The following is a 15858-nucleotide window of genomic DNA, read 5'->3' as shown; positions in this document are numbered from 1 at the left end:
CTTCCTGGCTGGTTTATTCAGCTCGGGAGGAGACACGAGGCTGGTTCCAGGCAGTGATATCTGCTTCTTTGAGCGAGGGTGTCTTTCCCGCCGCCTTGAAGGAAGCGGTGGTGAGACCCCTTCTCAAGATGCCTGCCCTATCATCCAGTCTCTAATCTTCTCTTTTTAGCGAAGGTTGTTGAGAGTGTGGTGGCGCATCAGCTTCCTCTGTTCCTGGAGGAAACTGATTATCTTGACCCGTACCAATCGGGTTTCAGGCCCGGGTACAGCACAGAGACGGCATTGGTCGCACTGATGAATGATCTCTGGCGGGCTCGGGACAGGGGTTGTTCCTCTGTCCTAATCCTATTAGATCTCTCAGCGGCTTTTTTTTTTTAAATTCCATTTATATCCCGCCCTTCTCCGAAGACTCAGGGCGGCTTACAAACTTAGCAGTAGCCTTCATTCTATGTATATGCCTGCTTATTAGGGCTTTCACACACACCCCAGCGGCATTATTACAAAGTCAGCTTAATTGCCCCCAACAATCTGTGTCCTCATTTTACCTACCTCGGAAGGATGGAAGGCTGAGTCAACCTTGAGCCTGGTGGGATGTGAACCTGCACTAATTGCAGGCAGCTGGTGTTACTTAGGGAGGCATTAGTCCACTGGCATTAGCCCACTGCTCCACCAAGGCTCATTTTGATTCCCATCGACCATGGTATCCTGCTGCGACGTCTCAGGGGGTTGGGAGTGGGGGGCACTGTTTTGCAGTGGTTCTCCTCCTACCTCTTGGGCCGTTCGCAGTCAGTGTTGACGGGAGGGCAGAGGTCCGCCCCGAGGTCTCTCGTTTGTGGAGTTCCTCAGGGGTCGGTCCTCTCTCCCCTCCTGTTCAATATTTATATGAAGCCACTGGGTGAGATCATTCATGGTTTTGGGGTGGGGTATCATCAGTACACCAATGATACCCAACTTTTTCTTTCCACCCCAAGCCAACTCAGTGATGCCCTCGACATGATGTCCCGTTGCCTGGAGGCGGTTCGGGTTTGGATGGGGAGAAACAGGCTCAGACTCAATCCTGCCAAGACTGAGTGGCTGTGCATACAGGCATCTCGAGTGAACCATTCTATTCCATCTTTAATGATGGGGGTGAGGTGTTACCCCCCGTCGATAGGGCTCGCAACTTGGGTGTCCTCCTGGATTCGTGGCTCAGCCTTGAAAATCATATAGGAGCTGTGTCCAGGGGGACTTTTGCTCAGGTTCGCCTGGTGCGCCAGTTGCAGCCCTATCTGGACCAAGATGCCTTGTGCACGGTCACTCATGCGCTCGTGATCTCCCAGTTAGACTACTGCAATGCTCTCTACATGGGGCTGCCCTTGAGGACCACTCGGAGGCTTCAACTGGTACAGAATGCAGCTGCGCAAGTTGTGATGGGGGCCTCCCGATACTCCCATATAACACCTCTGCTCCGTGAGCTGCATTGGCTTCCGGTTGCCCTCCGGGTGAGATTCAAGGTGCTGGTGATGACCTATAAAGCCCTAAATGGCTTGGGTCCGGGGTATCTGAGGGAACACCTGCTGCCGGCATCAAGTTCCCTTCGTCCTGTGCGCTCCCACAGGGAGGGCCTTCTCAGGGTGCCACCGGCAAAGGATTGCCGGCGGGCAACACCCAGGGGGAGGGCCTTCTCTGTGGGCGCGCCTGCCCTCTGGAACCAGTTACCCGTAGAGCTTAGGACTGCCCCTGATTTTCGTTCGTTCCACCAGGACCTGAAGACCTGGCTCTTTGAGCTTTCCAGCCAGGACTGAGGATTTTTTAATTTTTTAACTTATTGTAATTGGGTTTTTAATCAGAGATATAGGGGTTTTAGATTTTAATCAAGGAAAATTTAATCTATTTTAATTGCTATTAATTTTTGTATTGTAATGTTGTTTTAATTGCCTTGTGAACCGCCCTGGGTCCTACGGGAGAAGGGCGGTATATAAGTTTAATAAATATAATATAAATATAATATAATACTAACTTAACAAATACAGTTCTTTGCTTAACAACTGTGGCAAGAAAGGTCATAAAATGGGGCAAAATTCATTTAACAACTGTCTCGCTTAAGAGCTCAGTTTAGTCTTAAGCCAAGGACTCCTGTACAACTTCTCCACGCTTCATTACAAAACAGTCCTTTTACTTTTAAGTTGGTGGAGATGCAGGGTGATTTTTACTGATTTTAACAATACTGTGACAATCTCCTAAATGTATACAAATCTTAAATTTCATTGCACAAAAATTTGTTCACTTAGAACTGTTATATCTTGTATAATTAAAGTACAGATTTGTTAATTAAGTCAACTAACAAATAAGTGAGCTTCTAATTTGCTGGCTAGATCTTTGATATCATTTATGGAAAATATCACATCATTGGACAAAATAACAGTCTGACTCCACTAAGAAGATGAAGATATTCCCTCAGATAGTGACATTTTACTCACCATTTTGGATTTTGATAAAGATAACCCTGAGGTAATCTTTCTTTCTTGGGCCATTTTCTCTGCAATGAAATCTAGTCTCTAATTTTGTTCAAGCATTAACATATAAACCAGATCACTTTCTTATCTTATGTAAGATATTATTAAAATTATTTAAAATTCTGTGGATGATCATTACCAACCAGACATTAAAGTTTACGTTCTCTGTCTGCCAAACACTTTTTTTTGTACTTGGGCTTTTTGTCATATTGTTTTTAAAAAGGAAATATTTTTGCCATGACCTTTCTTATTTGCAAGATAGCCTTTTTTTTCTTTGAAAGGCTTTTATGCTGGGTTTCTGGGTTTGCTCAAGAAAATGCAAATGTTTGCAACCCCCTCTAAAAGCCAGGCAAAATAACCAAAGAAAATTGACAACACTCTGTGAACTTTTCTCCTCCTTTTCAATAGAAGAGCCACCTGCACAGGTGCCAGAGAGCTTTAATTGTTCCTTATTTATAGCATTTCTGACACTTCGAAAATAAAGACATTTGCTGGCTGCTTCCAAACGGCTCTTGGATGTTGTTTCTCATTCCATACACTAAGCCAGCATTTCTACACTTTACAGTCTCCAAACTGGCTTCTGTTAGTATTACTTATAGAGCTTGACTACTGTAATGCACAGTACATAGAGCTGCCCTTGAAGACCTCTTGGAAGCTTCATCTTCTCCGGAATGTAGGCAGTAACAGACATACATTTTGTGTCCATGTAACACTCTTCTTCACAAGCTGCACTAACTGCCATTTTTGGTTCCAGGTGTGATTCACGTTGCTGGTCACTACCTATAAAGCCTCAGAGGGGCTTTTTCAAAAGGCAACTGGACTGTTTCTTCCTTAAGGAAAAAGAAAATGTTTCACTTCTCATCCAAGAAGCTTCATCAGTTCTGATGGATCATCAGAAATGATGAAGAAATGAAATCTCTTGGATGAGAAATGGAACATTTTCTTCTTCTTTAAGGAAAAAACAGTCCAGTTGCCTTTTGAAAAAGCAGAGACAACTATGATCTAGATCAGACATATCAAACTCATGACATCACATGACGTTGCACGATGTATCGGAGCTTTTTCACCATTACCGGCAATGGGGTGGGCATGTCTGGCCTGCAGCCCGACAGTTTGACACCCCTGATCTAGATGACTAAGAATCTCTACAGACATTTACCTATAAAGCCTTATGTGGCATCGGATCATATTACTTGAGATATCACCTGTCTCCCATAACATCTGCCTACCTGGTTCAATCTGGCAAGGTTGGCGCGCTCTGGGTTCCGTTGACCAAACAGTGCCATGTATCAAGTCCCAGGAAGCATATCTTCCTTGTGGTAGCATGTGTGCTCTGGAATGAGGTTCCCCAAACACAAATACACCAAGGTTTGCATTCTCCACCATCTTTGTTCCTTGGTTTTGTGTTTCTTGTAATGTTAGTAGCTTTTAAATGTTTTTTTATTCAAAAATTTTTATTTTATTCAAAAGTAAGTTAAAATACAAAACTCTAAAAAAAATCCCCCCAAAAGAATAAAAAATGAACACTAAACACAAAATATTTAAAACATTAAAAAGGTACATTAAAAAAACAACCCATATACATGTTATCCCCCCTAATTGAATACTGAGCAATACATCACTACCACCCCTTGTAAAACATGCCCCATTTAAAAAAAAACTAGTAAATCTATTTGCAAATTAATGATCTGTCTCTATATGCTATATTAACAATAAAATAATTAACAGGAAGAAAATTGCTTTTAAATATTTTGGCAAATTGTAAACGGCCCAGTCACAGAGAGTCTGGCAGCATATACATTTAATAAATTATTCTTATTATATTCTATATTTTAGCAGCAACTGCAAATAGAGCTTTTATTTCTCAAGTAAACTTATTTTCCAAGCAGGCTAAGCTACAGTGTAAATTTCCTGGGCTTTGGCCTAGTGTGCCTTTTGATACAGGCAATTGTGATAGAGCATGATGACAGTATCAAGCAAACTTTAGCCTTAGTGGAGCAGTGGGCTAATGCCTCCTTAAGTAACACCAGCTGCCTGCAGTTAGTGTAGGTTCGCATCCCACCAGGCTCAAGGTTGACTCAGCCTTCCATCCTTCCGAGGTAGGTAAAATGAGGACCCAGATTGTTGGAGGCAATAAGCTGACTTTGTAATAATGCCGCTTGGGGTGTGTGTGAAAGCCCTAATAAGCAGGCATATACATAGAATGAAGGCTATTGCTAAGCACATTGATTTGTGCTTTAGATTGTAAGCCACCCTGAGTCTTCGGAGAAGGGCGGGATATAAATAGGATTAAAAAAACAAACCTTTAGCTCCCTCATAAAAACATTTTGCTGGCCATTGACCCTTTACATGGTAATTTTCCTAGCAAAAAGATTAGTCTGGTAGGATTATTGCCATGAGCTTTTTAATGGTAACTGATTTCTCAGTTTGGATGAAGGTTGCAGCTAAGGCAAATAAAAACTTGCAATTGCTATTTGTAAAGTAAGGCTATACAACATTCTCTAGCTATATTTAGTTATTTGTCCTTCAGTAATTTATAGCAGCTTATAATATTCGTTTACAGCTTTTCACTAATAAGTTACAAGATTCAACTGAATTCGGCTATACTACTCCGTTCAGGCACCCTTCTTCATTTCCCCATATGATATATTAAACTTAAAACATTTTAATAAAAATCCACATATCAGTCAGACCTTCTGGCTATGGTGCTTACTCCTAGATAACTCATAGGAAAGCAGCCTTAATTTATCAACCTCTCAAAATTAGAAAAGTCCCATTTATTTATCTAGATGTATATATCCACTAATTCGACCACACAGCTCCTTTGCTATATTTTTCACTGCAATTATTTTGCATCTTCTGCAAATCTGTCTTGGCATGCTGCCTTAGAGCTATATTTCAGAGAAGCTACATCCAAATAATCACAACCAACAACCCCACTTGGGGTTCAACAATCATGCCATTTGCTCTTTATACAGCTATAGGTGGTAAAACACCAGGTTCTCTTATTCCAGTGTTAAACATTAGTCATACATTTTAATGATCTGACTAAATTTGCAATATGTTTTGTTGTTTTATTTTTAAATAAAATACTATACACGTAGAGATCTGGAGCCTAACAACTGTAAAAAGTACCCTTGCAATTGCCATTAGGATCTTGATGTAATTCTATCAAGGGAGTTGCCAACATACAACTTTAAAATAGTTCTTACTGTGGTTCCCATAATCAATCCCCTTTTAAAGCAGGTTCATGTACTGTGTGTGTTAAGCAGTAATTAGCGTGTGATGCACAACATCCATTACACTTGATCTGCTATTCAGCAGAGTAGCGTGTTTCCTGGCTCCTTTCAACAATTTTAGGAATAAAACACAAATAAAAAAAACGTATCTTTCAAATCAAGCCCAGCTGCTTCTGATGTCATGGATACAAGCAAGTTATTTTCTTAAGAAAAATAGATAAATGTTTGCTATTGCCATTTTCCGACATGCTTTTTTCAGTCTAGTCTTGACAGTTCTGGGTGCTCTCCCATCCTGCTTAGCTTTCTGAGATCAACTGTCAGTTATCTGACGATACAGCAATTGAAATACTGTTTCAAAAAGGGTTAGCTGTTAAATGAAAAGTGAATACAAGCATTTTACCTTGGGGAGCACCTGCGGCCGGCGTCAACTTCCCTCCACCCAGTACGCTCCCACAGAGAGGGCCTCCTCAGGGTGCCACTGGTCAAAGAATGCCGACTGGTGGCCCCCAGGGGGAGGGTGTTCTCTGTGGGCGCGCCGGATTTATGGAACCATCTTCCAGTCGAGCTCCGGATGGCGCCTGATCTCCGCTCCTTCCGGCGCGATCTTAAAACCTACCTCTTTGAACAAGCCGGCCTGGCCTGATGGGATGGGGTCGGGTTTTATAAATTGATCTTAACCTTTTAATCTGTATTAATTTATTACGGGCATTGCTGTTTAATTACTTTTTAATTTTTGTACCTTGTTTTTTATTATGTATTGCCCTGTTCACCGCCCTGAGTCCTTCGGGAGAAGGGCGGTATACAAATTAAATTAATAAATAATAAATAAATAAATTTTAAATGGCAGGGCTCAGTTCGAAGGGGTCAAATAGGAATAGAATGAGATGTGTATCTAAGTGGAATAGGTCTCTCAGAATACCATTTCTAGAAGCGCAAAACCAAATTCCACAAAAGCCCATTCATCCTTAATTCATACTCTTCTTCTCTCCGTAGGTCTCAAGAATAGGGCATTGAGAAACAGGATAAACAACTGAAACCACCCGTTGCTGCATATCTCTACTTCTGCAAAAGAATTTAACCTAAAACAAAGAATGGAAGTGACAAATGAGTTTACCTGCCTGTTCTCAAGAGACATATTCAAAACAGAAACTGGATACAAATCTTCACTGTACTATACAGTACACAAGATAAAGTAGGTTTATAATGTTAACCTTTTGTGAAGGCCACATTCTCCCCCAAGAGAGTCTTTTATTAAAGACAAATTTGTAGGTATTGTTTTAATTTAAAACAGAACTAGCAGTGCTTTTTTTCTTTAAAAAAAAAAGGTACCGGAACTCACACATGTCATACAACCCGCCTTGGCTACCCTACAAGGTTGCATCCAAAAAAAGTTGCCAGAACTCTGTTCTGGGCGTTCTATGACAAAAAAAGCCCTGAGAACTAGTCTTAGGGTGGATGAATTTCTCATACCAATGCAGAATTCTCTATAGTCAGAGACTCAGAGATATAGTATAATACTTCACAATGTGTTGTTGTTAGTTGTGAAGTCGTGTCTGACCCATTGTGACCCCATGGACAATGTTCCTCCAGGCCTTCCTGTCTTCTACCATCTTCTGGAGTCCATTTAGGCTCACGCCTACTGTTTCAGTGACTCCATCCAGCCACCTCATTCTCTGTCGTCCAGTTCTTCTCTTGCCCTCAACCTTTCCCAGCATTAGGCTCTACTCCAGTGAGTCCTTCCTTCTCATTAGGTGGACAAAGTATTTGAGTTTCAGCTTCAGGATCTCGCCTTCTAAAGAGCAGTCAGGGTTGATCTCCTCTAGGACTGACCGGTCTGATCGCCTTGCAGTCCAAGGGACTCGCAGGAGTCTTCTCCAGCACCATAGTTCAAAGGCTTCAATTCTTTGGCAATCAGCCTTTCTTATGGTCCAACTTTCACAGCCATACATTGCAACTGGGAAGACCATAGCCTTGACTACATGCACTTTTGTTGGCAGGGTGATGTCTCTGCTTTTTAGTGTGCTGTCTAGATTTGCCATGGCTTTCCTCCCCAGGAGCAAGCGTTTTTTAATTTCTTGGCTGCAGTCCCCATCTGCAGTGATCTTGGAGCCCAAGAAAATAAAATCTGTCACTACCCAGTGGCGTAGCGTGTGGGGTGCAGGGGGGGCCGGCCACACCAGGCGCAACATCTGGGGGGGCGCTCGCACTCGCAGCTCTCTGCCCCTGCCTGGCTCACTCACTCTCTCTCACTGCAGTGCTGGCTGTGCAAATCCGATCTGAGCCGCCGGGTCGCCGCCCACTGTGGAGGGGGGGTGCCAGGCGTGCTGTGCGGTGCGGAGAGAGAGCGAGGGACTATCTGGGGGAGGGACAGTGCAGCGGCCGCCCAGCGGGTTAGGGGGCGCAAATTACTTGCCTTGCCCCGGGTGCTGACAACCCACGCTACGCCACTGTCACTACCTCCATTTCTTCCCCATCTATTTGCCAGGAATTGAGAGGGCCGGATGCCATGATCTTGGTTTTCACACTGTATATAACATTTTTAAAATGTTAGTATTGCTGACTTTAAAATGTTAGTATTGCTGAGAAATCAAATGTAAATTTGTTTTTCTTCAAGCCATCCCAAAATAAAAAGCACTGAAATTTCAAGTAACTAACTTTATCTCTGCTTAAAAACAATTCTTTTGAATCAGACCAAAAGCCCATTTAATCAATATATACAGAAGCCAGCCAGATAACTACCCAAAGGATAATGTGAAGATAATAATACTGCACATGCTGCCCGTAATTCAGAAGGTAGTGCACTACATCAAGACTCATGACTAGGACAGTTCTCTATTGCTTTGAGTTTATTTTGTATTCTTTTAAAACTATCTGTATCGATGAATATCACCATAGGCTGATAGCGGTGAATTCAGCAGTTAAGTATCTTTTGTATTAAATCACCATCTATTTAGTTTCAATAGATGATCCTATCTTATATCTGAATCTGTCACGGACCTCAGAATTTTAATAAAAGCAAATTGGGTCCTTGAGAGCCCCAAATTGCTTTTTCAAATATTATAGCACAGTTTTGAGGAGTCAATGGTCGCTCTTGAAATTACTAGATCTTCTATAGACAGCTAATTTAGTATAGAAAATCTTTTGGAAGTGAAAAATTTGTTGCCAGTCCCAGTACATTATATTGCCCTTGCTATGAGACATATCTCTTGTTAATACGGATAACAAAACATGGTTTATTAAACATATGGTGTCTGAATGAGTTCATATAACTTATTAAGCCCAAAAGTAAACAAATCATATCTGACTCTTCTTTTCCTTCATTTTCACCTAGCAACAGAAATTTTGGGCTCAATTGTGGTCATAAATCAAGGATTATCTGTATCCTAACAGTTATTTGTGTGGGTTGGTTAATATATTGGAAGTGTTACACAAGGTAAATTGTTTAATATTTGCAGCCTCAAGCAAATACAGAGTCCAGTTCTCTGTCATGTGGTATATTAGACAAAATAGGTCCACAACTGGTTCAGACAGATTCTTTTTTAAGAATACCAGGAATATCATACACCAATTATTACAACTACTATACTGTCTTGTGTTTATCAATGTCTAATATATCACTAGGTATAGAGAACCTATGGAATGATCTTATAGGATGGGAAAATAAAGCACTACCAGGGCAATAATCATATTAAGTGGGGCTTTAACCTGGGCCAAAAAATTAGTTTCAATAAACATCTCAAACAGGCCCCTCCCTAGTGCACAGAAATATAAAAGGGGGGGAGGGTAATGCTTATTCAGACTTCCAAACTTCTGCTCCCATAACTGTTACAATAAAAGTAATCCTAACCTCTACAATCTATGACTGTAATGAAAATACTTCCCTTGAAATGAAACTTACAAAAATATAATTACGGTAATGATCTATAGATATTATCAACTTAATTGTAAGATTAGATTTTGTAAGAAGAGCTATTAAGGCTAAAAGACACTGAGACAACACCCCAATTCTAATTTACATAAACAAAATGCTGAAATAATACTCAGGTTTCAAAATAAAACATATATTATCAAACTCACTCCAATGAACTTGTTAAGAGTTTACACAAATGTTGTAAGAGTTCATGTAAGCAAACATTTTGTGAAATATGAAGTCTCTGCCACTGAACTTTAGTTGCCCCCATTCCTATTCCTAGCAAATAAGATTACTAGAAGCTTCAGCACTCAAATTATTTTTTATTTACATATTCACTCAGATGTATGTGCTGTTCCAATCACATGCATATAAATATATTTATACATGTGCATAGAAATGCATAAAAAATAGATAATATAGGCCTGGAGAGCAACAGGAATATATTTGTTACAAATTGCTACTGGTATTAAGAGCCGTACTTAAGAGGAACCTATTATATCTGTGTGAATACTGAAACATAGTATTTAAATTATATACATACATACATGGGCAGGTGTATATCAATAACCATTGAGATGCCCTTTCTGGTCTGGGATTGTCTAGACCAGGGGTGTCAAACTGCTAGCCTGCAGGCCAGATGCATCATAGCGAAAACATGGCCACCCCATTGCCGGCAATGGGAAAAAAGTCACAATACGTTGTGACACGTCACATGACATTGCGAGCTTGACACTCCTGGTCTAGACCTTAATATCTGAAAACCCTTCTCACGATCTTGCCTATGGACAATAACCAGAGTATCTTCTTAGTTGTGGCTGTCTGTAGAAATATGTCAGGAATCTTCTGTTAAGGAATTTGTTGTGCAGAGATCTCCTTGTGCTACCAAAGAGTTGCACAGAAAAGGAAGGGTACTGAGAGCAGCAAGAGTCACACAAGAATACACTGAGTTGTAAAAGCAAAAAGTAGTTTACTTTTGAGGTGGTGTAAAAACAAAAATGCACAGTCAAAAATAAACAGTCCAGGTCATAAACAATAGCAACAGTCCAAGGAGTAATCCAAAATACAAAGTCTTCTTACCGGTCCAGAGGTCAATACACAGTTCAGGTTTACAACAGTAGTAAACCAACAGCAGAGCAAAAACAGTAATAGTAGAGATCAGTAAATTCAGAGAGAGAGAGAAGCTATGTTCCTAGCTTCCTCTTATGGCCATGAGAACACTTACACACCCATTGGCCAATTAACTTCTTAAAGTCATAGCATTATGGTTAATATATTTTCAACCCAACATTGTAGGCTAACACCATATGCCTAACATCTTCAATTTACTAGTTCCATTAAACTGCACTCTTCATTATTCTGTTTTAGTCCTTTGATGGGATATTGGAATATGGATTTTACTTTACTGAAAAAGTTTTTGGATCTGAAAGTTCCTAAACCAAAAACTTGAAGCATTAGGAAAACTGGGGTTATGACTGATACTTTTATTTTCATATGGGAAACCATCCTAATGCAGGTTATGAAAAGCTCTGTATACGTACAGCTAGTAGAAAAACATTAAATAAAGCAGTGATGGATCAAATAAATGATTGTCGGAGGCAAGAAGTGGCCCATCACAAGTTCACAAGCAGGACTCTAGCAGCTTCCACTTAAATTCTTAGCAATTGATAGGAAAAAAAGCTTACTAAAAATCACTTATATTTTCCTATACATTTACTATTACAATTGATATGATAGCTGAGCGACAAATCTTTTTCACATCTGACAAAATATAGATCTGAACACTATTAATTCCTTACCTCTGCCACTATTGCAGAATTTTAATTAAAAAACTAAATTCCAAAAATAATTAAGGAAAGCACAAAGAGTATAATTTCTGGAGTTCTTTCTAATTTATTTTTTTTGTCAACACCTGCCATAGGAACCACCTGTATTTTCTTACGTGTAACAAAACAGTGCATTGCACCTCATCTATGTCCCTCTATTCCACTTCCATCTGTGTGCTTTTGTGCAAGTATGTACACTAAGAAGCACAAATGGGGGGAATTGGATAGGCTCTGTTGGATAGGAGGCAGGATAAGGGTTACAATTGGAGCAGGAGCTACTACCATTCTGAATCACTTCCATCACTGCCCATCCCATAAGGATTTTTTTTCCTATACTTCTATAGTTTTTTTCACCTCAGTCCAAACTTTGCCCATTTTCAAAGTCAATCTTTTTTTCCCATTGATTTCTTCTGCCACACCACATTTGGACCTATTCTATTTTCAGAAAATTGTCTTATTGACAGATAGAGTGACAGACAGTTTTGCACTCCTTTACATGATTTTTCTCCATCATTTCACTGGGCTAGCAGGAATAAAAAGAGGAGCCACAGCTTGGCAGACAAGGACATGATCTGTATGGCTGTATTTTAGGTATAATCTCTCGCATCTACAAAATGTCAGCAATGGATAGGGGATGCTGTGTTGTAGAGGCACTGCAGTGCTGCTACTCAAGTAGGACAGACAGCCCTGAGCCAAAAATATTCAATGTAATAAAGCATTATCAGAAGAATACAAGCTGTATATTTATTACTGATGGAAAAGGTCAGGGCTTTGCAGGTGCTAGTTTTCTTCCTCTCTTTTTTTTTTAAATTAAAGTATCTGGAAAAAAAAGTATCTAAAAAAATAAAAGAAGATGTTTAGAACCTGGTGCACAAATGAACACGCATATTATGCTGTCTATCCTGCTCTAGAATATAATGTTGAAAATATAATTCTTAATTACTGCATTAATCTATTAGCTAATGTTACAAAGATGTTTTTAGCTCATTCTTTTCTTTCAATGATAGATGCATTGCTGTCCATACTTACTGAGGTACAAAAGATGCAATTGCAATCCTGAAGAGCAGTCATCTTATCCAGTGAATATTCAGATAAGCACATTTTGCAAGTCACCAAAGACTCCAAGGGTAATTCCCCGACTTCTGCTACTCCGGTTGTCATGGTGCTGAAGCAGTTTTTAGTAGCAGAGGACATCAGTTTAAACACAACCAGCAATTCTACAAGATATAAATCAGAATGTTCCAGTGAGAATGATTTTGCAAGCTAAAATTTAACATAATGGAATTGTAAGCAAGGTATAACTGACATCTTCTACAGCTCCATTTTTTAACCGGTTCTTTTACTCATCAATATAGACTGTCAAGGGATGCGGTGGCTCAGTGCTGAGCTTGTCGATCAGAAGATCGGCAGTTTGGCGGGTCAAATCCCGAGTGCTGCGTAGCAGAGTGAGCGCCTGTTACTTGTCCCAGATTCTGCCAACCTAACAGTTCGAAAGCACGTAAAAATGCAAGTAGAAAAATAGGGACCACTACGGTGGGAAGGTAACAGCGTTCCGTGCGCCTTTGGCGTCTAGTCATGCCGGCCACATGACCACGGAGACGTCCTCGGACAAGTGCTGGCTCTTCGGCTTTGAAACGGAGATGAGAACCGGTCCCTAGAGTCAGAAACGACTAGCACGCATGTGCGGGGGAACCTTTACCTTACCTTTACCTTATAGACTGTCAAATACACTGATAGGGCTAACCCACTTATATTTTGTGCAGAATAAGATAAATACATTCCCTCCTAATTCTACAGCAGCCTTCATCAATTCAGGTGGAGCAAACACATTCAGATCAATCAACAATATAAGCTTAGCAGAAATATTTTCTATCAGAAATGTTCATAACATGCCATAAAAGCTACGGCTTGGTCCACAACTAGACAAAATGAGCCACTTCCTCAGACTCTATAAGCTCAAAATAATCCCTGATGATTCCACAAAACTTTGCCCTGTTCACCACTGTAGACCAGCCCTGCCAATATGTAGCTTTCCAAGCAGACCTGCACAGCCCACAGATGTTTTTTAAAAGTTAATAAATTCACCATTGCTGCCCCAAAAGATGCATTCTCAAGAACCTACGAAACCTCCAAGGCCACATTACCACCACCAGCTACAGCAATGCTGCCATTCCATCAGCTGCCAAATATATCAGGTTTTCCTTTGTGGCCTGCAATGATTTTTAATTTATCAATGTGACACTTTCCTGTGTACTAATTCTGCAAATCTGCTATGGACTCTTTCCAATTGGCATCCATCCCAGACCGTATACCCCTAAGGAACCAACAACTACAACCTGTATATCTAGTGAAGCACTTCCCAGAAAGATCCAGCTTACCCAGTCCAGTAGACAGTTGACTTTATGTTTGGTTGACCTATGTAATATGGACAGAGCATTTGATAAAATTGCCCTAGCACAACTTCTCTGCAGTCACTAACCCAAAACAAATGCCTGGTCTGCTGAGGAAATTTGAGGGAAACGAAGTGCCTGAAGAGATGTTGGCATAAAACTCAAAGTGGACACCACCAAGGACTGTTAAGAGCACAGGTCTCAGCCTACACTGGTGATAAGAGTGGCAAAGTGTCTGTTCTTCTCCATGCCGATTGTATCTGCAGACTTCTGAGTAGAAGCCCTGTTTCATGTGTGGACTACTGCAGTACGCTGTACATAGGTCTGTTCTTGAAGACCATTTGGAAGTAAGGCTGGTCAAAATGCAGTGGTGCAAGCAGTTGTGCTTGCATCTTGGTGCACTCATGTAACATCTCTGTTACACAAACTGCATTGTTACCAATATGTTCTACGTCCTAGGGGATCACCTATATATCTCTTCATGGCAAAGACCCTTGCATTCTGAGGATCAGGATTTTTCTTCTGACATTTCTGCCAGCCCTGTAAAATCTGACAGAGTGGGTGTCTTTATATCCTGACAATTAAACAATGTCATCTGTTTAGGTCAGGGGTCGGCAACCTAAAAAAGAAAAAGAGCCACTGGGAACCGGTTCCATCACAAATTAAAAAAAGAGGGAGCCGCGTGCGTGTGTCCATGCACGCGCATGCGCAAAAAGGTTTTTTGCGCATGCGCGGACGCACGCGGCTGCCATTTTTAAAAAAATGAGATGGAACCGGTTCCCGGTTGCCCGATGGCGACGGCCCGTCTGCAAAGCTGCCGCTTTCGGCAGCTTTGCAGACGGGCCGTGGCAGCTTCCGCAAAGAGCGGCGCCCCTGCCCATTCCGAGAGGTGCGCGCGCACCTCTCCGAACGACCGGAGGTGCGCGCGTACCTCCGCGCGAATGGGCAGCGGTGCCGCTCTTTCAGGAAGCCCGCCGCGGCCCGTCTGTGAAGCTGCCGAAAGCGGCAGCTTAGCAAACGGGCCGCGGCAGCTTCCGCAAAGAGCGGCACCCCTGCCCATTCCGAGAGGTGCGCGCGCACCTCTCCGAACGACCGGAGTTGCGCGCGCACCTCCCCAAACCTTTGGGGAGGTGCGCGCGTACCTCCGTGCGAAGGGGCAGCAGCGCCGCTCTTTCAGGAAGCTGCCGAAAGCGAAGGGGCAGCGGCGCCGCTCTTTCAGGAAGCTGCCGAAAGCGGCAGCTTCCTGAAAGAGCGGCACCGCTGCCCGTTCGCGCGGAGGTACGCGCGCACCTCCCCAAAGGTTTGGGGAGGTGCGCGCGCACCTCCGGTCGTTCAGAGAGGTGCGCGCGCACCTCTCGGAATGGGCAGGGGCGCCGCTCTTTGCGGAAGCTGCCGCGGCCCGTCTGCTAAGCTGCCGCTTTCGGCAGCTTCACAGACGGGCCGAGGCGGGCTTCCTGAAAGAGCGGCACCGCTGCCCATTCGCGCGGAGGTACGCGCGCACCTCTCCAAAGGTTTGGGGAGGTGCGCGCGCACCTCCGCCCATTCGGGGAGGTGCGCGTGCACCTCTCCAAACGGGCGGTGCCACTCTCCATTTGGAGAGGTGCGCGCGCACCACTGCCCGTTGGAAGAGGTGCGCGCGCACCGGGCGGCTGGGAGCCGCAAGAGACGGCTCAAAGAGCCGCATGCGGCTCCGGAGCCGCAGGTTGCCGACCTGTGGTTTAGGTAAACAGTTTATTCTGTCAGGGCTCCTGCCTTTTAAAATGGCTTCCCCCCAGAGTTCAGACTGTATCAAATCTGCCAGCCATCAGAAGGCCTTTAAAAACCTCTTTTTCCACAAACACTGGAGCAGGTCACAATATGTCAATCTGTTACATATTAATTGCTTTCTGGTATGTGTCTCCTGATATTTGAGTTTACTTTGGGTTCATTTTGTTTGCTTTTTTAGCATAAAAACATCCTGAGTTTTTAATTTCCACTCCTCCAAATCAGTTTCGAGTT

General features: G+C 42.3%; 1 protein-coding gene across 2 annotated transcripts in view; it reads right to left on the bottom strand.

Annotated features, from left to right (window-relative positions):
* RNF144B (ring finger protein 144B) overlaps positions 1-15858 on the bottom strand; it is a 58189-nt gene that overhangs the window by 28694 nt on the left and 13637 nt on the right. For both annotated transcript variants that reach the window (XM_083359499.1, XM_083359498.1), the window contains exon 2: positions 12500-12687. In XM_083359499.1, coding sequence (XP_083215625.1) covers positions 12500-12664 — 165 coding nt within the window. In that variant the 5' untranslated portion in view covers positions 12665-12687. The remainder of the gene's footprint in view (positions 1-12499; positions 12688-15858) is intronic.

Source organism: Vipera ursinii (assembly GCF_947247035.1).
Source record: "Vipera ursinii genome assembly, chromosome: 3".
Lineage (NCBI taxonomy): Eukaryota > Metazoa > Chordata > Lepidosauria > Squamata > Viperidae > Vipera > Vipera ursinii.
The sequence above is the reverse complement of the archived record's forward strand: the minus strand, read 5'-3'. Positions and strand labels throughout refer to the sequence as shown.